This window comes from Leptodactylus fuscus, chromosome 6 (assembly GCF_031893055.1).
Source record: "Leptodactylus fuscus isolate aLepFus1 chromosome 6, aLepFus1.hap2, whole genome shotgun sequence".
Taxonomy (NCBI): Eukaryota; Metazoa; Chordata; class Amphibia; order Anura; family Leptodactylidae; genus Leptodactylus; species Leptodactylus fuscus.
Window position 1 is genome coordinate 23,616,272 of NC_134270.1, and position 20,951 is coordinate 23,637,222.

The 20,951-nt window shown below is 48.6% G+C and overlaps 2 protein-coding genes across 2 annotated transcripts; one reads left to right on the top strand and one right to left on the bottom strand.

Annotated features, from left to right (window-relative positions):
* The first annotated feature begins 147 nt into the window (after window positions 1–147).
* On the top strand, window positions 148–2,508 carry TEFM (transcription elongation factor, mitochondrial). Its single transcript, XM_075278429.1, has 4 exons — window positions 148–199; window positions 523–800; window positions 881–1,030; window positions 1,107–2,508. Exons 1-4 carry the CDS (start codon window positions 166–168, stop codon window positions 1,542–1,544), a joined length of 900 nt encoding a protein of 299 aa, XP_075134530.1. The 5' UTR covers window positions 148–165; the 3' UTR covers window positions 1,545–2,508.
* A 90-nt stretch (window positions 2,509–2,598) lies between these two features.
* ATAD5 (ATPase family AAA domain containing 5) lies at window positions 2,599–20,697 on the bottom strand. Its single transcript, XM_075278430.1, has 23 exons — window positions 20,554–20,697; window positions 15,526–17,057; window positions 12,529–12,616; window positions 12,307–12,438; window positions 11,941–12,058; window positions 11,077–11,137; window positions 10,575–10,753; window positions 10,062–10,216; window positions 8,358–8,505; window positions 7,974–8,267; window positions 7,452–7,548; window positions 7,284–7,363; window positions 7,064–7,203; window positions 6,841–6,991; window positions 6,566–6,739; window positions 6,191–6,294; window positions 4,879–4,972; window positions 4,538–4,602; window positions 4,282–4,462; window positions 3,966–4,123; window positions 3,056–3,861; window positions 2,799–2,957; window positions 2,599–2,692 (listed from the first exon to the last, which is right to left on the bottom strand). Exons 1-23 carry the CDS (start codon window positions 20,602–20,604, stop codon window positions 2,614–2,616), a joined length of 5,046 nt encoding a protein of 1,681 aa, XP_075134531.1. The 5' UTR covers window positions 20,605–20,697; the 3' UTR covers window positions 2,599–2,613.
* Between the last annotated feature and the right edge of the window lie 254 nt (window positions 20,698–20,951).

Consider the following 20,951-nt stretch of genomic DNA (forward strand, 5'->3'; position numbering starts at 1 on the left):
ATATTACAGGGGTCCTGGAGTCTCAGCTTTTAGAGGCGCGCTATCACCACTAGGGGGCTCTGATTTTTCTGGCAGTATGAGCACGCGCCGACTCCAAACCGAACCAAATTACATGCTCTGACGTCATTAGCTTGCGACCCATGTGACACGGCACACGTGACAGCAATGTCCGGAACCTTGAAAACTTTGATCAATGGTGGTAGGTAAAAGTGCGGCCGTCGTGATATGTGGCTGTATAATAACATTACGTACTTATATACCCCCTGTACTACCCCTCCCCCATAACATTACGTACCTATATACCCCCTGTACTGTGTCCCCCTCTTAATGCCCCCTCTCCGCCTGTACTGCCTCTGCTTTTCGTCTCCCCTCCTGTTATATCTCCATCTCCCCCACTGTGCCGCATTGTCCCACCCTTACACCTCAGTATCCCCTTCCCCACATACCTCCCTCACCCCCGTATACTTCCCTCTGCTCTATACCCCCCCATATACTGTTGATCATTTGACTCTCCTTTTACAGGTCTGAAGATTTACTTGCGTCCTCTACACTGCACCAGGGTTGTGAGGAGTAAAAATGAAGCCCAACACGGAGCGGTAACCGATAATGGAGGGTACACGCAGCAGCTGCTAGATGACCCGTATTGGGAGGATCTGCCGTCCCCCCCTGATGTCAGACCCATGTACACTGAAACACGGGGTGACACTGCTCCCAGAAGCCCGCACAGTGAGGGCAAGAGGCTAAGCCGAAAAGACAGTGCCAGCTTTCTAAAGCCTGAGGTCTCTCTCAGCCGCCTGCAGGTGAGCACCCCTCCCCTTTATTTCCCCTATTCCCTGGTGCTCTTACTACTTTAGGTAACCAGCGCCTCTTGTCTTCTCAGGCTACAGACAGTATCATCTCCATTGTGTTTGGATTGAAGCGACTGGCCTGGGCTCACGTGGACCGCACCTTGACTGTCAGAGACTGGCAGCAGCATGAATGGGTCCATCTGGTGAGGGGGAAGCAGCACGCCGACCTCTACCTGGAGGATGTAAGTGGCATTTACTTACCTGGGGCTGCTGCTGTCTGTGCTGTAGTTTCATGCCTCTTCTGCTTTCTCTTTTCAGGTGTGCTCTGCAGTCTCCCAGTTCCCAGCAGCAGACATCTACATCCTGGAGAAAAGCTCACTCTCCTCCCAGAATGCCTCCATGTTTCCCGTGACGCTGCACTTACGGATAGTGGAAGCCATGCTGTATGCGCTGCTGAACCCGGGATATATAGCAGAGCAGGCGCCGCACAGGGTGTTCAGTATGGGCCGCACCATAGTAGGGAAACATTTTGACATCATGGTGGGTGGCGCTAAAACCAGTGGTGTGGACTTGGTACAGCGGCTGGTGGAGGAGGCCACCACCACAGAGCGACCTCGGATCCAATTCACTGAGGACCTAATTTTTCAGTACAAGCACAGACTACATCCCCGAGGGCAGAACCGCAATGAGGAAATGTGTGACGCGCTTCTGCAGGCCATCGCTTTCTACGAACTGACCGGGAAACCTGACACCTAGATGCAGTCAATCCTTTCCTAACTGCCTCTGTGCGGGGAAACAGTCAGTATGGTCACTGATGTAGACCCCTTGTATAGTGATAATATATTCCATGATTGGATGCCGTTGTCAGTTTCTGGCTCCTCACATCGCATTGACAATTTTATACTGTGCGCCACCCTGCAGGTCACTCTAGATATCACACATCCATCTGAGGGAACCTAGTCTGGACCCAAGGCCTATCCTCAGAGCAATCCCTCTATTGGGAATTCAGTGACATGACCTCAAAGTGTGACATTAGACATGGGCCCAGACTGCTGGATATGTAGAGTGGCTCTGCTATTCCTGACCCTCCCTCTATTTGGTGCATTGGACAGGCGGGAGACAAGTCTGAATACAGCCTTAGCCACTGCTAAAGTCACAGTGTGTGGTTATGGAGCAGCCGTACAACACATATCAATGACCAGAGGAGGATAATAAACTACTCTAAGCCCCGCTCATCTTCCTCCCGAAATAAACATGCATTTATTAAATCATACAGATTCCTGGGTGAGTGCTGAGACTGTTCGGCTTTAGGTCACAGCAGCAGGGTGAAGAAGAGTTTGGCAGCGATGCCGTTACTGTATGTTATAGCTGTGTGTATATATGTACCAAACAAGAGAACATTCATATCTGTAAGGTGACCTGATCCCTCTCAGCCAGTCAAGAATGATGGGGTAGACACCTGGTGACTTCAGGGCAGAGACCAGAGGTAGATGGCACTTTATTTAAAACCTCCTTTAATATTCCAGAATGTAAAAAAAAAAAAAAAATTATTTGTAAATACAAGAAATCCTGGGATGGGAAGAATAAAAAATCAATATAAAAGTCACTGACAGACGTGGAGAGTGTGCAGTGTGTACGGGGTCGAGGCCTCAGACTCACAGAGCTGCACTCCGGCCTCCCTGCCGCCCCCTGAATCAACGTGATCCCATAAATAATAGATTTGCACTGATAAATAAAAATTAATTATTACATCCTCCATTTGGAAGATCAAGTCCTTTATACAACACAGGAAGTGCCCGATTCCTCCACCGCACACAGTCCAGGCTCAGGGAAAGTCCAAGGCCAGACTGCTTAGTGTTGCTTTAGGTAACTCTAGATGGATTCCCTCTAGATAGTGAAGAAACCTGGGGAGACAAAATGTGGGAGTCTATATACGGGATACTCACATGACTTAAGAAACAGAGTCATTAGTAAGACCATGCATCCCTCCATGCTGATGGCTTCCCTCACCTTCTTTTAGTCTTGCCTTCCTCCTTTGTCTTCTGTAAGCGGCAGATACAGCGGAGGGTTGGGAGGTAATCCGTCACATTGACTTGTCTGTTCCCCAGGCTGACGAAGGCCGGATGGGACAGCACATCCTTTACGACTGACTGCCGACTCTCACCAGCACTGTAATAGAAGCAGAGAGCTCATGAGCCACTGACTGTACGTGGGGCCATCTATATAGGCATAGGGCCATCGATATAGGCAGCACCCCACACACTTACTCTATGGTGGACGCCAGCTGGCTGAAGTGCACCTGACCACGAATCTTGCTCACGTGCAGTGTCAGCTCCTCGGTGGGGTCTTTACCAGACTGCTTGCACAACTCCAGGGAAGAATCCAGAGCATTAGAGAGTCTGGAAGAACACTTGTGGAAGGAGAGGGCTTCTATGAGAGCGCGGACCTCCCCGCAGCTCTGAGCACTCCACAAGTCCCTGCTCTCAGTCCGTAGCCCATCACAAAGGCCGTGCTTTAATCTGCTCCCTGTCCAGTTGGAGTTGCAGGTATGTGCAGGATCAGCCGTGTCACTAGTGTAGCAGTCCAGGAACGACATGTGGTCTGCAAACTCTGCCATAGAGTCCAGACACTGACACACCAGGGCAGAGGCCTTCAGCTCTGCTGGGGACTGCGCCCTCTTTACAATAGTCACTGCTGACACCTCAGTCCTGACCTCATCACTCTGCGACACGCTCTTCTCTTCAGGCTGCTTTGTGACAACACCAAGAGCTTCATCTAGAGAGTTGGAGTCGCTTTCAAACAAGTCGCTGTCGTTCAGCAGCACCAGTTTCCGTCTGCGTTTCATGGTTGCAGATGGTTTCACATCCACGTCTTCTGCGAGACCATCATCATTGTCAGGCAGTGAGGTTGTCTGTGGGTTCACACAAGCAGCGGGGGCCGTGGGCTCCTCCATGTGTATGGGTAATGGAACAAGGAACTCCAGATTACTAGAGGTGAAATAAACGTTCCTGCTGTGAAACTCTGTCAGCAGCCGCAGGATCTTGTCCCAATGCGTCACCTCCAGGATCTTCTCCTGAAATAGAGGGGGATGGGAGTTATGATTGTGGGTCTCCATGTCCCGGGTTTCGGATTGATCCATTGACACTCCTCCAATACCACCTTATATGGATCACTCACCTTTACAAAGCAGATCAGGCTGTCAGTCGGAGCTATGATGTTATTCACACCTAGCAGATTCTCGGCACAGCCCACGTTACACCCGGGCACGTCATTGACACTGATATCAGTTGCTGAAGTGCCATCACTCCTATTTGTCCTCTCAGTGTTGTGGTTTTCTATAATAGAGAGATTACCTAAGCGCAGGAACTAACATTCTAGACCTCAGTACTACAGAATCACCCCCTCCCCCACAGCTGCTCCACACTCATCCTCATGGCTGATATTATGTGATCACATCTAGTTTTCTATGACACTAGCAATTTGGAGAACTCACCAGGAGGTGGCAGTAGCTTCTCCTTCAGTCCACCCCCTCCGCTGCGAGCCCAGAACTGCAGTTGCAGGACGCTCTGTCTGATGTCGCATCTATTTGCAGTGAGAAATGTGATCATGTCCTTGGTGTCCGTCCGGAGGTGTTCAGCCAAACAAAGGACTTGAAGGAAACTGGCGACGTTTACCTGAAACACATAGGAAAGATCAGCAGGCAGAAGAAGACCACCTGGAGACCCCGCTCCAGCTAACAGACCACTCACCACAGAAGGTGTATGGAAGGAAATCTCTTCAAATGATCCATCGAACATCATCCCAAATGTGGGATCTGAGAAAATAGAAGGTATCAGATGCATCACTAAGCGGCTGATAACAGGGGAAAACCAGATGTATCTGCACTGGAGAGGGGCCTGGGTGAATATATAGCGCCATCAGAAACTGATATGTGCAATACTCTGGATTCTGGCCAGGGTTAGGACACAGATCATGTATGTAACATGGCTAGCTCAGGTCCAGATCTGCCATTAGCTTCTACATAGCACCTCTCCTGACCCACAGAATCCCAAACACTGCACCCCTTATGGTAGCCTGTCCCTGTACTCACCACTGGTTGTCAGAATTACCGGCCGCTTGGTCGTACTCATGAAAGTCTTGATAGCACTTAGAAATCCAACATCATCATCAAAGATCACATCAACCTGCAAGACACACACAAGTGAGACACAGAGGATACATGGGTAACCCCAATCTATAGTCCCCAACACACAAGAGTCAGAGGGATCCCTGATGGGACAGCTCATACATGGAATCCCTAGAGGGACAGCACATACATGGGATCCCTGGAGGAACAGCTCATACATGGGATCCCCGAAGGGACAGCTCATACATGGGATCCCCGGAGAGACAGCTCATACATGGGATCCCCGATGGGACAGCTCATACATGGGATCCCCGATGGGACAGCTCATACATGGGAAACCCCCGGAGAGACAGCTCATACATGGGATCCCCGGAGAGACAGCTCATACATGGGATCCCCGATGGGACAGCTCATACATGGGATCCCCGGAGGGACAGCTCATACATGGGATCCCTGATGGGACAGCTCATACATGGGATCCCTGATGGGACAGCTCATACATGGGATCCCTGATGGGACAGCACATACATGGGATCCCTGGAGGAACAGCTCATACATGGGATCCCCGAAGGGACAGCTCATACATGGGATCCCTGATGGGACAGCACATACATGGGATCCCTGGAGGAACAGCTCATACATGGGATCCCCGAAGGGACAGCTCATACATGGGATCCCCGGAGAGACAGCTCATACATGGGATCCCCGGAGAGACAGCTCATACATGGGATCCCCGATGGGACAGCTCATACATGGGATCCCCGGAGGGACAGCTCATACATGGGAAACCCCCGGAGAGACAGCTCATACATGGGATCCCCGGAGAGACAGCTCATACATGGGATCCCCGATGGGACAGCTCATACATGGGATCCCCGGAGAGACAGCTCATACATGGGATCCCCGGAGAGACAGCTCATACATGGGATCCACGATGGGACAGCTCATACATGGGATCCCCGGAGAGACAGCTCATACATGGGATCCGCGGAGGGACAGCTCATACATGGGATCCGCGGAGGGACAGCTCATACATGGGATCCCCGATGGGACAGCTCATACATGGGATCCCCGATGGGACAGCTCATACATGGGATCCCCGATGGGACAGCTCATACATGGGATCCCCAAATCCACCCTCATTCATAGACCTTCCCCCACAACACACACAATCCACTGCCCCTAACACCACAGACGGAGGGGACACAGCTCAGATACGGGACCGCCAAATATAGAGCGCAACAATCCCCATACTCCCCCCTCCCCCGATACACACCTCTTCAAACAGAATAAGAGACGTGGCTGTTTTGCGCTGAGACTCGTCTGATCCAGACCCTTTTTCTGTTCTTGAAGCTTTTCCATCCTGGGCAGGCTGTGAAGCTGAACAAGAGAATCTTTGCTTTCCATCCAAACAGAATACAGACCCCTAATATTTGCATAATGACCCCAAAATCTGTAGCTTCGGCTTGTGCAGGTGACATTGGTAAGGACAGGAGGTCCTGCAGGGATTCTGCAATTCATGTCACTTATTCTACAGTAAGCCTCTCCCTGTTCTGAAATGGTTGATAACAGGGAGCAATACAGTGGAAACCCTCATATTATCCTTTTTGGGTGGATGAATAGGGGGGGAGGGGGGCACAGTCAGACTTACCAGTGATGAGATCAGGGTTTGTTTTTCTGACTTCATGTTTCTGCTTTGGAGTTGCTTTCTGAAAGAAGTTAGCCAAGGATTTGGGCGCCAGTCCTTTCTTCATGCCTGGTCCCCGGGGTGACACGGGCGGCTTCCTTGGAGAGGACACCACTCTCTTTGGACTGTGCAGTTTTCCTAGGGTTACACATCTGGAGTTTAACATCTTTAATAACACAAATCCTATTAGAGAAGAAGTGGCCTGACACCGGAGCAGAGTCAGGGGTTGTCAGACTTACTAGGAGACCTGGTGCTGCCCAAGCTGCTGAAGAAGCAGGGCTTGTGAGCATTGACCCCCTGCTGATCCACTTGGTGGGACTGGGTGGCTTCTTTAAGCTGAGCCAGTATCTGACGGCCACTGCGCTGACATGAAGCGTTCACTTCAAACACCTGAAAGGGAGCAAAGTGTGACTACCTGATCTGCGAGGAGACAGCGCAGAGCAGATTCTGCAGATGACGCACCTTAAACCCTAACTCCTGGGCACAGGCATAGACGGCGGCTGTCTTCCCCACCCCTGGGGGCCCGCTGATGAGCAGAGTGTTACACAGGGAATCCTCATCACTGTCCTCGTTATTATGGAAGTCCCCGGTGTCCCAGGTATCTGCAGAACACACACCATAAAGCTTACAGATGACCCAGAAGGGCACGGCTACCATCAGACACTAGGGCACCAAACATTACCATCCTTATCCTTCCCCGTCTTCTGCAGCTGATTCCTCTTTTCCTCCTTCTCTGCTCGGATCTTCCACTCCTTCAGCCAGCTAGAAAACAGACGATAACAATAATCAACAATTGTGACGTCAGATCCACAGGAGAGGTACGAGAGCAGCAAGACAAGGCGCCCAGTACCTGTGCAGGCGATGAATGGCCGCAGAATTTCCGATCAGTTCACTGGAATTCTGAGGCTGATATTTTTCGGTCCACAATACATCCTCCTTGATCACATCTAAAGTGGGGAACAATAGTAGGGATTATCTGCACACAGCATTGTTTCCTTTTGTATCACGCCTGGGGGTAGTAGTACTACCATTAAAGGGGTTGTCCATGTAAATAAATTTTTATTTTAAATAGGCTGGGGGAGGTGGGAATCACTTTTCCTCGTTGCCTCCCAATGTGATGCGGTCCTTCTGATAGGACCATATGAAGTCCCTGCGAAGAGCACATGACCACTACATGTGACAACCCGGGGTCTCTTCCTGAGGCCGCTGAATGGCCTCAGTGGAAGGGATCAGGGACTTCGCCAGCGAACAGTTTCACTTTGAAAAGACAGCCTAGCAAAAGGCCCAGACTGCGCTGGGAGGACTCCAGAGCACTGGGGACAGGAGAGTATGGATCCCCCCCTCACTTTAATACAGATCTAACTACACCTACCCTCTGCTGGGGGCACGGGGCTCTCCTCCTCTATAATGACCACATCGGGCTCAGCAGGCGGGCCTCCTTTCTTCCTTCGAGAGGATCTCGAGAGTTTAGAGTTTGGTGCACTTTCACACTGGGCTTCATCCTCAACTCCTGTACTCGTTGCTGGTTTTCTCCTCTTACACTTTGTGATGGGAGATTCCTTTCGTTTACGCTTTGTCCCACTGTCCTTCTCCCGTAGGACAGAGCAGTCGGCTGCAATGAGGTCTCCTGGAAGTTTCAGAGACTTCTCGCTTTGTTGCAATGCTGCTGAATACAGAATACAAACGGTAAGACATTCCAAGAAGCGGCTTCATGAAGAGTCTCTGCGAGGAGCCCAAGACATGACAGACTGCTGACCTGACTTGTTTGCATCCTGGAGGTAATCGCTCTGCTTCCTGAGGAATTGCTTAAAGAACTTTCTAACGGGGAATTGTGGATTGTGCAAGCGAATCTCTTCCAGCAGACGGTCCCGGATCACATCGGAGTACACTGGGCTCCTGGGGACCTGGAAGACAGACAAGTATTGATTGTGGAATCCACAGACACATCCAGGTACGTTGATGGCTGCAGGTCTGGCCACTTTTTTTTTTTTCACCTTTCCTTGCATCTTTAGTGAAGATTGATTTAGTGAAGTGCATTTCCCACAAGTTTGCATGCACACAGTGCACTTAAAATTGAATATAGTTTTAAAGCATTTTTTTTTTTGGCACAGACACCCCCATTGATTTCAAGACCATGGCGAGCCAGCCCAATGCGCAGCCAGGCTGAACGTAGACTTGACTGATGTCAGACTGCACTCCCATTCACTTCAATGGGAGACACTGCCGAAGCGCTCTACTATACCCAGCTCTCCTAGGGAAGTGAATGGAAGCGCCATCCACACCAGACACGTCTACATTAACTCTGGCAATGGTCAGGCTGATTATGCAGCGGGAGAAAGGACCTACCGTCCTCACCTTGTGCCATAACTCCTTAAAGGGATCCTATCATTCAAATGCCTTTTTTCTCAGTAACGTCAGAATAGTCTTAAAGGGGTTGGCCACTTTCAGAACAATATTGAGAGACAAACGTTATGGTTTGTATAATGAAAATTTGTACAATTTTCCAATATACTTTCTGTATCAATTCCTCACGGTTTTCTAGATTTCCGCTTGCTGTCATTCATTCTGTTACTTCTAGAGGATAAAACTCTGACCATGGTCATGTGATTTATGGTCCATGGTCATGTGATGAGTGCACAGGTGCACAGCTGATTACCAGGCAAATGTCTGAATATTGTACTGTGACTGTAACGAGCGACACATGTGTGCTCATCACATGACCATGGACCGTAAATCACATGACCATGGACCGTAAATCACATGACCATGGTCAGAGTTTTATCCTCTAGAAGTAACAGAATGAATGACAGCAAGCAGAGATCTAGAAAACCGTGAAGAATTGATACAGAAAGTATATTGGAAAATTGTACAACTTTTTATTATACGTTTGTCTCTCAATATTGGTCTGAAAGTGGCCAACCCCTTTAAGAAAGAATATTCTTCTCCTACCTTTCGTTGTCTTCTCCGTGCTGCCGTTCACTTGAAATCCCGGTTTTTGTCGGTATACAAGTGAGTTCTCTTGCAGCACTGGGGGGCGGTCCCCAGTGCTGCAAGAGAACCCTCTCCAGCGCCGCCTCCATCTTTGTCAGCAAGATGCAAGAAAAGGCAGTTACTGACGAAGATGGAGTTCAAGTGAATGGCGGCGCGGAGAAGACAACAAAAAGTAGGAGAAGAATAGCCTTTCTTAAGGCTATTCCTTCGTGATACTGAGAAAAAAAAAAGGCGTTTGAATGATAGGATCCCTTTAAGGTACGGAAATTCAGCCTGGTGTTACATCCACACAAGAATAGACACTGGAAAGTCCATGCAGAAAATCAGCAAAGTGGATGAGACCTTAAAATCTCATCCACATACTGCAGAAAAGTCTGCACAGAAACAAACCAGTGTAGGCATACTGAAATGACGCACCAGTTGGGGGGGCTCTTGAATGATTGTTCACCATTACTTGGCGTATACTAACCAGTTTAGGGTACGGCTGGGCTGCCGATTTAGAGTTTACACGGGTGAAATCTCCAAAAGAGAGGAGGCGTGTAACATCTGGAACAATGCTTTCCAACGGAGTGAGATCAGTCAGCAGACGGCAGCGAGGCATCGCCAAACTCCACATGGAGCAGCCTGCAGAATCAGGAGAGCACAATGAGCAAGTGCCAGACAACTAGCAAAATAAATAAATCCGTCACAGCCGAACAACCCTCCACCACATAGTGTATACAGCTCTTATGCTTATCTTTGTGTCCCCAAGGTTACAGATGACAGACAGGGACTTTAAAGGCAAAAGAAGAATAGCACATGACTTAAGGATCAGAACGCACAAGGATTATCTATAGCCGGTAATCATGGAGACAGGTCATCATATAAAATGTATAGACAAAACTTAAGATTATCTGCATACTTGCTTCTTATAGGATGGCCATACAAGTAGACAAAGCCCCTAGGAGGAGTTTCCTGGTCTGTTACGCTAAAGTGCACTCACCATCCCTCTGCTGCACATGGACGACTGTCTGGAAAGAAGAACCGGACACAGAATAAGCCTCCATGATGGCAGTGGTTTTTGCTATCTGTCTCTTTAAAGAATCCGGTAAGCCGCTCATGAGGAATTCTCTCCGGGCTTTGAACTGTTCATCATCTTGAGAGTTTTCTGACACCTCAGATCTGAAACAAAAGTGATTAGAAAGTCAGAAATGCTCATCGCGGAGACGCAGTGGTTTTTGTTGCAGATTTTGCTACAATTTTTTGTTTAAGGTAAAGAGTGAAAAGGAAGAGGAGATATAAAAGGAAGCTCTTAGACATTTCCTTTCTGTTAAATCCACTCCAGCCTTTAACTCAAAAAAAAACACATTAAAATCAGCTGATGGCCCTGCAGATAAGGACAAAGATCCCCTCATGCAGCTTATGTGTGGTATAACAGCATCATACACAAGCTTATATGCAGCAGTAGGATTAGGTTTTTTTTTGTAGGTCTGATCCTCACATACCCATCGTCTATAGTGATGACTCCTCCTTTGTCCACTTTCCTCTTTGCCTCCTTCTTTTGACCTTTCAAAAACAGAAACAATAATGGTTTGAACCAAATAATTGCTATAAAATATCGGACGCTCAGCGGGTTCATGAATGCTGCTGATGACTCCGGTATAACTCCTGCAGAATAGAGAACCTCAGGTCAGCTACAACACTTCAGAAAAGTTCTGTCAGGGTAAGGTCACACGGGGTGTTTTTGGACCGGAACTTGAGGCGGAGGAGCCTCAGGTTCCGGTCCAAAATATGGGTAGCAGCGACTGAATACTGGTGCACTGCACAGGCATCCAGACGCGCACTCCGGATCAGGCCAAATAAATGGGCCTAGTCAGGAGGAGGGAGTGTCTTCAGGCCGAATCGCGAGGCGAAACGGCCTGAAAAATGAGCATCTCACTTCTGTTTCCGGGAGCCGGAACAAACACCTGACCAGCTACCAATGATTTCAATGGGAACCGTCTTTTGATCAGGATTTTGAGGTGGATACAGCCTCAAAATCCTGACCAAAAAACCTCGTGTGAACTTACCCTCACAGTCTGACTTTGGAAAGCCCAATACCTCAGCTGCTGCAGAACTTCACTGATTTGCATAAAGGTTGCATTACTAATATTATGGATGCCACTTACTCAAATTCTTGCACAACAGACGAAGGTGACTGGTGCATAAACTGAAGGAACACGTCTGCTCCTAATGAAAAGCATCACATCCAACATGAAGTAAACCTTTTCTAAAGAGGTTCTACAGCAGCAGGGGTTTGTATTATAAGACTCAGAAGGGACCTCCTACATCTGCTCTAGTTTATAGCAGCTCATGACATAACATATTACCGGAAGGAAGCTTGGCCACTTTCACTTTCTTCCCCAAGATATCATTTAGACTCCTGAGATTTGCCATCTTTTGCTCTTCTTTTCGGCTGTTGGTAGAGTCTTTAATGACTACGGGCTCCTGCAGGAAAGAAAGAGACCCCGACATCAGACGCGGCTCTAAACATGACGAGATGGACGGCCGCTGTCCTGCCATGTTCTGAATATTCAGTATTGACAGCCGCCATGTTCAGGACTATATAAAATGAGTGTTATCTAGGAGGAGCCTAGAAAGGTTTATACTACAGCAGTGATGTCCCAAATGTTCCCACCGCTGACCAGCTAAGTGTCATAGTGACTGAGCCATCAGCCATTGTGGTGTCAGGATACCTGCGTGCCGCGGTTCTTTTGCCGTCTGGACCTCCTCTGGGGGGTTTCCAGTTTCCCTATACTCTGCTGGATTGCCTTTGCTTTCTCGACAAGCTGTTTGGCTTTGCTGATTTTCTTTGAGCTTTCAGAAACCTGTTTATGGAGGACAGAACACAGAATGAGCGGACTGAGTGGTCAGAGTAGGGTGGTCGCACCTCCCGCTTCTATGAAACTATGTCTAACCTTTTTACATCCCGGTGTGAATGTGTCGTCATCATCAGAGCCGGCCTGTCTACCGCCACTTCTCCTCGTCACGCGTGTAAATCTCATCCTAGAAAGCAGAAAATGCGAACACGAGATTGGCGAGTTTACAGGCCATTACACACACACCGGTTTTGTTCAGAAATTCTTTTATTTGGTATATGCTATCATACCATAGTGGGACTAGATCTTTGTGTCCTCTATTATGTGCTTTTTTTTTTTTTTTTTTTTTTTTTTAGCACTGCACATATGCACTTACATCATTCTAGGTATTTATTGCTCTATTTGATTCTCTATACTTTGGAATGGTTTTCTGTGTTCACTCCATCATGCCCGGTTGTCTTTTGTATTATCGTTCTTAGTGATTATATATTTACGTGTAATGAATTGTATTTCCATTTTTTGCTACTCTGCTGAATCTTTTGTTTTAACGTTACACTGTTGGTTGGTGGGTCCGGCTATTTTTGTATGAGACATAAGTTCACTATGTAACAAACTACATCTGAGTAGACGATACTAAAAACTTTAGAATTTAATGATTTTATTTTGAACCCAGTCAGTAACTTTTTTCCTGACTCCTCAGCCCTGGCCACGAAGGAGAAAAATGTCTCAAGAAAGAACCTCAATAAGGGCGGGTTCACAACAGCGCCCGATCTCCGTTTTGAGGTTTCCGTCTTCTGCCGTCGGAATTCAGTGTCCGCCTGCGAGCGTCTTCTGGTCTCCACGTCGAAACCGTTTTTTTTTAACCAGACATAAAGTCCTGCATGTCCAACTTTGTGTCCGGTTAAAAAAAAAAAAAAAAATTGGTTTCGCCGCGGGGAGCAGAAGATGCTCAAGGGCAGACACTTTGCAAACCCATTCAAATGAATGGGTTTGAAAACTGCCTGCCGGTTTCAGTCTCCTGTCCAGCTTCTCGGGCAAGAAATGGAAACCTGCAAAATGGAGACCGGACGCACGTCTGAACCCGCCCTAACCAGGATTTTACCCATAACAGTGCACTTCACTAGGACATCACTACATAATCTATAGTTGTTTACAGCAAGTACGCATGGCAAGCTCCAGCAAGCACCATTACATAACTATATGGCCACCTGCAGCGAGTACAGGACTAGAGCACCATTACGTAACTATATGGCCACCTGCAGCGAGTACAGGACTAGGGCACCATTACGTAACTATATGGCCACCTGCAGCGAGTACAGGACTAGGGCACCATTACATAACTATATGGCCACCTGCAGCGAGTACAGGACTAGGGCATCATTACATAACTATATGGCCACCTGCAGCGAGTACAGGACTAGGGCACCATTACGTAACTATATGGCCACCTGCAGCGAGTACAGGACTAGGGCACCATTACATAACTATATGGCCACCTGCAGCGAGTACAGGACTAGGGCATCATTATAACTATATGGCCACCTGCAGCGAGTACAGGACTAGGGCATCATTACATAACTATATGGCCACCTGCAGCGAGTACAGGACTAGGGCATCATTATAACTATATGGCCACCTGCAGCGAGTACAGGACTAGGGCATCATTATAACTATATGGCCACCTGCAGCGAGTACAGGACTAGGGCACCATTACATAACTATATGGCCACCTGCAGCAAGTACAGGACTAGGGCATCATTATAACTATATGGCCACCTGCAGCGAGTACAGGACTAGGGCACCATTACATAACTATATGGCCACCTGCAGCGAGTACAGGACTAGGGCATCATTACATAACTATATGGCCACCTGCAGCGAGTACAGGACTAGGGCACCATTACGTAACTATATGGCCACCTGCAGCGAGTACAGGACTAGGGCACCATTACATAACTATATGGCCACCTGCAGCGAGTACAGGACTAGGGCATCATTATAACTATATGGCCACCTGCAGCGAGTACAGGACTAGGGCATCATTATAACTATATGGCCGCCTGCAGCGAGTACAGGACTAGGGCACCATTACATAACTATATGGCCGCCTGCAGCGAGTACAGGACTAGGGCATCATTACATAACTATATGGCCGCCTGCAGCGAGTACAGGACTAGGGCACCATTACGTAACTATATGGCCACCTGCAGCGAGTACAGGACTAGGGCATCATTACATAACTATATGGCCACCTGCAGCGAGTACAGGACTAGGGCACCATTACATAACTATATGGCCACCTGCAGCAAGTACAGGACTAGGGCATCATTATAACTATATGGCCACCTGCAGCAAGTACAGGACTAGGGCACCATTACATAACTATATGGCCACCTGCAGCGAGTACAGGACTAGGGCACCATTACGTAACTATATGGCCACCTGCAGCAAGTACAGGACTAGGGCACCATTACGTAACTATATGGCCACCTGCAGCGAGTACAGGACTAGGGCACCATTACGTAACTATATGGCCACCTGCAGCGAGTACAGGACTAGGGCATCATTACATAACTATATGGCCACCTGCAGCAAGTACAGGACTAGGGCATCATTACATAACTATATGGCCACCTGCAGCGAGTACAGGACTAGGGCATCATTATAACTATATGGCCGCCTGCAGCGAGTACAGGACTAGGGCATCATTACATAACTATATGGCCGCCTGCAGCGAGTACAGGACTAGGGCACCATTACATAACTATATGGCCACCTGCAGCAAGTACAGGACTAGGGCATCATTACATAACTATATGGCCACCTGCAGCGAGTACAGGACTAGGGCATCATTATAACTATATGGCCGCCTGCAGCGAGTACAGGACTAGGGCACCATTACATAACTATATGGCCGCCTGCAGCGAGTACAGGACTAGGGCATCATTACATAACTATATGGCCGCCTGCAGCGAGTACAGGACTAGGGCACCATTATAACTATATGGCCACCTGCAGCGAGTACAGGACTAGGGCATCATTACATAACTATATGGCCGCCTGCAGCATGCAGACCAGGCCAGTGACCGCAGGTACCTGATCGGGGACTCTGTGTCAGACGGCACGGTGAGAACTTCAGCTTTGTACACATCGCTTTTTCTGCAGGGAGTCCTCACTTTTGGAGTGGACATGAGTATCGGACCTTCTACCGACGTCCTCTCTGGTGATTTGCTTGAGAGATTCGACTTCTGTCTCCTTAAACTCCTCCTTAAACCAGGGCTGCTCTGTATCAGTGGTGACTGCTCTGGGCTCTCAGAAGCCACAGGTGATTTCGGGGTATCTATTCTTGGTGTGGGTGGCTTTGGCTTCTTCTTTCTCCGTAATTTTGAGGCCTTGGCCATCTCTTCAGCCTTGTTCTCCTCGATGATGGGTTGGTCAGAAGGCTGCTCCTCAGCATTCAGTTTTGAATGGCCTTCTGTTCCCTCCTTGAGGTCTTTTCTCCTTGCAAGGTTCTTCTTAGCACTGGGTTTTGAAGAGTCGCCCGCTTGCCGGAACGCTCTCATGAATTGCTGTCTTTCAGCCGTAGAAGACTTTTGCTTCTGTGGTTCGGAGTTCTCTACATCAATGACTGCTAATTCCAGGTCTTCCTCGGGTATGACCACGTTGGATTTTCTCTTGTGGCCCACAGGGCTGAGCTGCTCACATTCCAGCAGGTCAACTTTCTTTTTATCGACTTTGTTCTTCGTAAAAATGGAAGCAATTTTTGTGGAGTTTTGTGATGGGAGAGGTGGAGACAGGTGAACCTGAGCTTGTACAGTCACCGTCTTAGGGGAGGACAACAGCACCACATCAGGGTCACCACCTGTAGCATCAGTCACATCTGACTGGTCCACTGGTCTGGATTCAGAGATGGACTGGTTGTGCTCTTCTTGACTTTTCATGAAATCCTCAAATGATATAGTTAAGGTACCAAGGTTGTCAGAGGAATTGTCAGCATGAACCTCAAGGCTTGTGCCCCCCACCGAGGACTTGCTTTCTGATGAAACAGATTTTACTGCAGGCGGTTTATTGGAGGGACCTACTGGCTGCCCACTATCCTGCAGCTCCACCTCCCCCCTGGTCCTCCTCTTTAGGCATTGCCCCCTCTGTGGCTTAGTCCTGCTCTCAGCAGTGCAGGTTTCTGACTGAAATATGACATCATCCTCATCAGAAGCCAGGTCTTGTGTCTGACTACAGATCTCCGCCAGTAGAGCCGCTGTGTCACTACCGGTGATCCCGCTATTTGCGGGGTTCTCGCTGCCGGGCTTAGAGGGAGGTGCCGCATCGCTGAGTCTCTTTATAAGTCTAGTTCGTTTTCCTCGCTTTGCTATTTTGCTGCCCTGTTTAGAAATGCTGGATAGTGGCGTTGAGGGGGATTCTCTGTTTTTTGCCACAAAGACGGGGCTTGTCGTCTTGCTACTTGGGGTACGCTCCTTACTGGTAGCCAGGGGGCTTCTGATGAAATAATCTGCTATGCTGCTGCTTCTGGGAGAGGAGAGCCCCTTATCAATGGTTTTGGATAAAGGTGAAAAGTAGTTTGTGATGGTTTTACTCGGTGGCTCTTCATCCCGCCGTTGCTTCTTGCATGGCTGTAATAGGAAAGAAACAGTTATGACCGCGGACAGGAGATAATAACCAGGGAGGTATAATCAGGGCTGGGGGGGGTCACAGGAAGACAAAGCATTGACTACTCCACAGCCCCACTCCTGAATCCATCAGAAATGGCTGAAGGTCATGGTCAGACAGAAACAGTAAAGATCCTCTCATTTATGAAAAAAAAAAAAAACACCTAGTGATTGAATCCCTGTAAAGTACCGTATATACTCGAGTATATACGGTACTAGGGGGATAAACTAGGGCTGGGCAATGAGTCGCAAAATAATTGAAAGTCGGCTCAATTAACCAATGTAACCTCGCAACCATTCTGCTTGTAGGGCATCCTGTCTCACACTGCCATTGGTTAATGGATATGTCACTAACCGTACACTAGCCAAATCAGGATTTCTTTTTCTTTTTAATTTTATAGATTGTGAGCCCCACATAGGGATCACAATGTACATTTATTTTCCTATCAGTAGAATGGTAGGAAATCCACGCAAACATGGGGAGAACATACAAACTCCTTGCAGATGTTGTTCCTGGCGGGATTCAAACCCAGGACTCCAGCACTGCAAGGCTACAGTGCTAACCACTGAGCCACCGTGTTGCCTCCAATCAGGATTTCTGATGTGAATGACAAAAACTGCTTGACATGAATAAACGGGAGTGACCTAAGATAATCGGTCATTAAAGAGGTCTCCCATGTACATAATTATTTTTAAATTTGTAGATAATTAAAAAAGTTAAACATTTTTGCAAATAGAATTAAACATTTTGCAGAGTTTTAAAGATTTTCTCTAAATATCTTGTGATCACAGTCTGTGGTCTTGATCGGTTGGAGGAGGAGTGCTGTGCAGTTAAAGTGCACGGACCCCATTATAGTCTATGGTGTCCGTGCGCTTTAACGGCACAGCACTTGCAGTTGTGCTGATAAAAAGTAAGCTCCCTCGTAACAGCAAGTTGCCAGCTCTCCTGACTAGCAAAGATGAGCCTGCGGAAAATCAACGCTGGTTCTGCAGCAGGCTCGTCCTTGCTAGTCGGGAGAGCTGGCAGCTTGCTGTTACGAGGCAGCTGACTTTTTCTCATAGGAATAAATTGACCAGTGTACAGCATTCAGCCAATCAACGCTGGTTCTGCTGGAGGCTCGTCTGTGAGGAGGAGGAGGAGTCTAAGATCGGATCACAATGGAGACTGCTGAGGCCCGATCTTAGACTCCGCCTCCTTACAGACGAGCCTGCAACAGAACCAGCGTTGATTGGCTGAATGCTGTACACTGACCCATCAACGCTGGTCAATTCATTCCTATGAGAAAAAGTAAGCTCCCTCGTAACAGCAAGCTGCCAGCTCTCCCTACTAGCAAGGACGAGTCTCCTGCAGAACCAGCGCTGATTGGCCGAATGCTATATACTGTGTTTTTTTTCCTTGCACGCAAAATAAATGAAGATATTAATACCAAATAGTTTGTGCTTGCAATCATTTTCTGGAAGAAGGAGTATTATCTGACAGAATTACAGGGGTGCCAATACTTTTGGCTAACACTGTAGAAAGTTTCTGCATTTGTGGTTGTAACCATTGGCAACCAATCAAGACAACAGACTGTCACCACTAGAAAAGTTAGAGAAAATCATAGGGCAACACGGTGGCTCAGTGGTTAGCACTGCAGCCTTGCAGCTCTGGAGACCTGCGTTTGAATCCCGCCAGGAACAACATCTGCAAGGAGTTTGTATGGATTTCCTCCCATTCTACAAAGACATACTGATAGGGAAAAAAAAAAATTAACATTGTGATCTCTATATGGGCCCCACAATCTACATAAAAAAAAACGGTACTATTCCGTTATCGGGCCAGCAGCAGCGCATTTCAGCACCAGCTTTCGGGACAGCAGTTCAGTTCAGCAGCGGGAATTACAATGACATCCGAGGACTGCTGGCCCGATGCTTGTGCCCAGTAGCCAGTACATCAATGACCCCCCCTCCATCTCCTCCTCCTTCCAGTGCTGCCCCCCAGCTCTCCTTACATCTACCCCGTACCCTCTCCCCGCCACATGACTAAGCCGATGCTGGCCCGATGATAGAGGCCGTGCTTGTGTGTAGTAGGCAGTACATCGATCGATGCCCTCATCCTCCTCTTCCTTCCAGTGCTGCCCCCCAGCTCTTCTTACATCTGCCCCGTACCCTCTCCCTGTAATAGGCCTCACCGTAAATCTTGAGCAATGAATGCTACTAGATAGCCGCCGGACGCTGCAGAAAGTTTGTCCCTCCGGCTCGCTGTAGCTCACCGTTCCTATAGTCGGCGTGTTTCTTGTCAGGGCCTGGATTGAGCCCCGGTGTCTTTCCTTTCGGTCTCGGTACTAGCGCTGAGGTGAGGCCTAGTCGTGTGGCGGGGAGAGGGTACGGGGAAGATGTAAGGAGAGCTGGGGGGCAGCACTGGCAGGAGGAGAAGGATGGGGGAGGGGGGTCATCGATGTACTGGTTACTGGGCACAAGCATCGGGCCAGCAGTCCTCGGATGTCATTGTAATTCCCGCTGCTGAACTGCTGTCCCGAAAGCTGCTGCTGAACTGCGCTGCTGCTGGCCCGATAACGGAATAGTACCAAAAAAACAAAAACAAATGGATAACCCCTCTATCCCAATCCTACAGACTGTGTACAACAATAATTACATAATACAGTTTAAAATTGTATTTTGAAGTCGGAGTTCTAACTTTTTGCCAACTCTGAGACAGTGAGGATATTAGTGAGAGACAGGAGGTATAATATATAAGAGGGAGGGGGGGGGTATAAGCAGGAGATGTGATGTGTAATAACATGGGGGAGGGGGATATGAGTGAGAGACAGGAGGTATAATATATAGGAGGGGGTTATAACCAGGTGATGTGTAATAACATGGGGGAGGGGGATATGAGTGAGAGACAGGAGGTATAATATATGAGGGGGGGGGGGTTTATAATCGGGGGACGTGATGTATAATAACATGGGGGAGGGGGGGATATGACTGAAGGTCAGGAGATATAACAAGCGGGACTATAACCAGAGGGCAGGTGATCTTATACCTTCAGTCCTCCTGTTATCAGAGGGGGCGGTATGACCAATAGACAAGAGGTATAATAACTAACAGGGAGATATGGCGGCAGGACAGGACATGTAATAAATAAGAATAGGGTTATGGGGGGATATAACGGCAGGACAGGAGATATAACTACAAGGGGATCATATCAGAGGGCAGGAGATATAATAAATAAGGGGGGGGGGGGAGCAACGTATAAGAAACAACCTGGGGAAGGGGGATATGACTACAGGGGGATAACATGAGAGGGCAGGAGATATAATAAGAGGGGGATGGGGGATATGACAGGTCAGCAGAGCTATAATACCAGGACGATAGGATATATAACAGGTGTGATATCGCTGTGGGGCAGGAGACAGAATAAGAGGGGGTAGAACATGACGAGGGATATGACCGGGATTATTATACCGCAGCCGCTCACCTGCACCGTGTAGTCCTCCAGCTGGGCGGATACTGCGATCACCCCGACCATATTGTTAGCGGTTAAGCGGGGGAGGGGCGGAAACGGCTCCGGTCACCTCATCTCAGGGTCTCCGGTACCAAACTTCCCGCGCGAAGGCAGACCTCACGTGACCAAAACGCCGCCAGTTCAGCCTCCTCCCGCTCAGCAGCCTTCCGCTCCCATTGGCTGAGGCCGCAGACTACTGGCTCCCTATTGGCTGACTGCGGCGCCCTGTGGCGTTCCATTGGTGGCGGTCTAAGAGCGTCCTGACGTCATCAGCAGATGCAGCCGCGAAACGGACTCCGAAGAACTGGCGCCAAAACAAATCCACCCGGAGAGTGAGGGCAGGTCGGGCGGCGAGAGACCCGGGCCCTGCC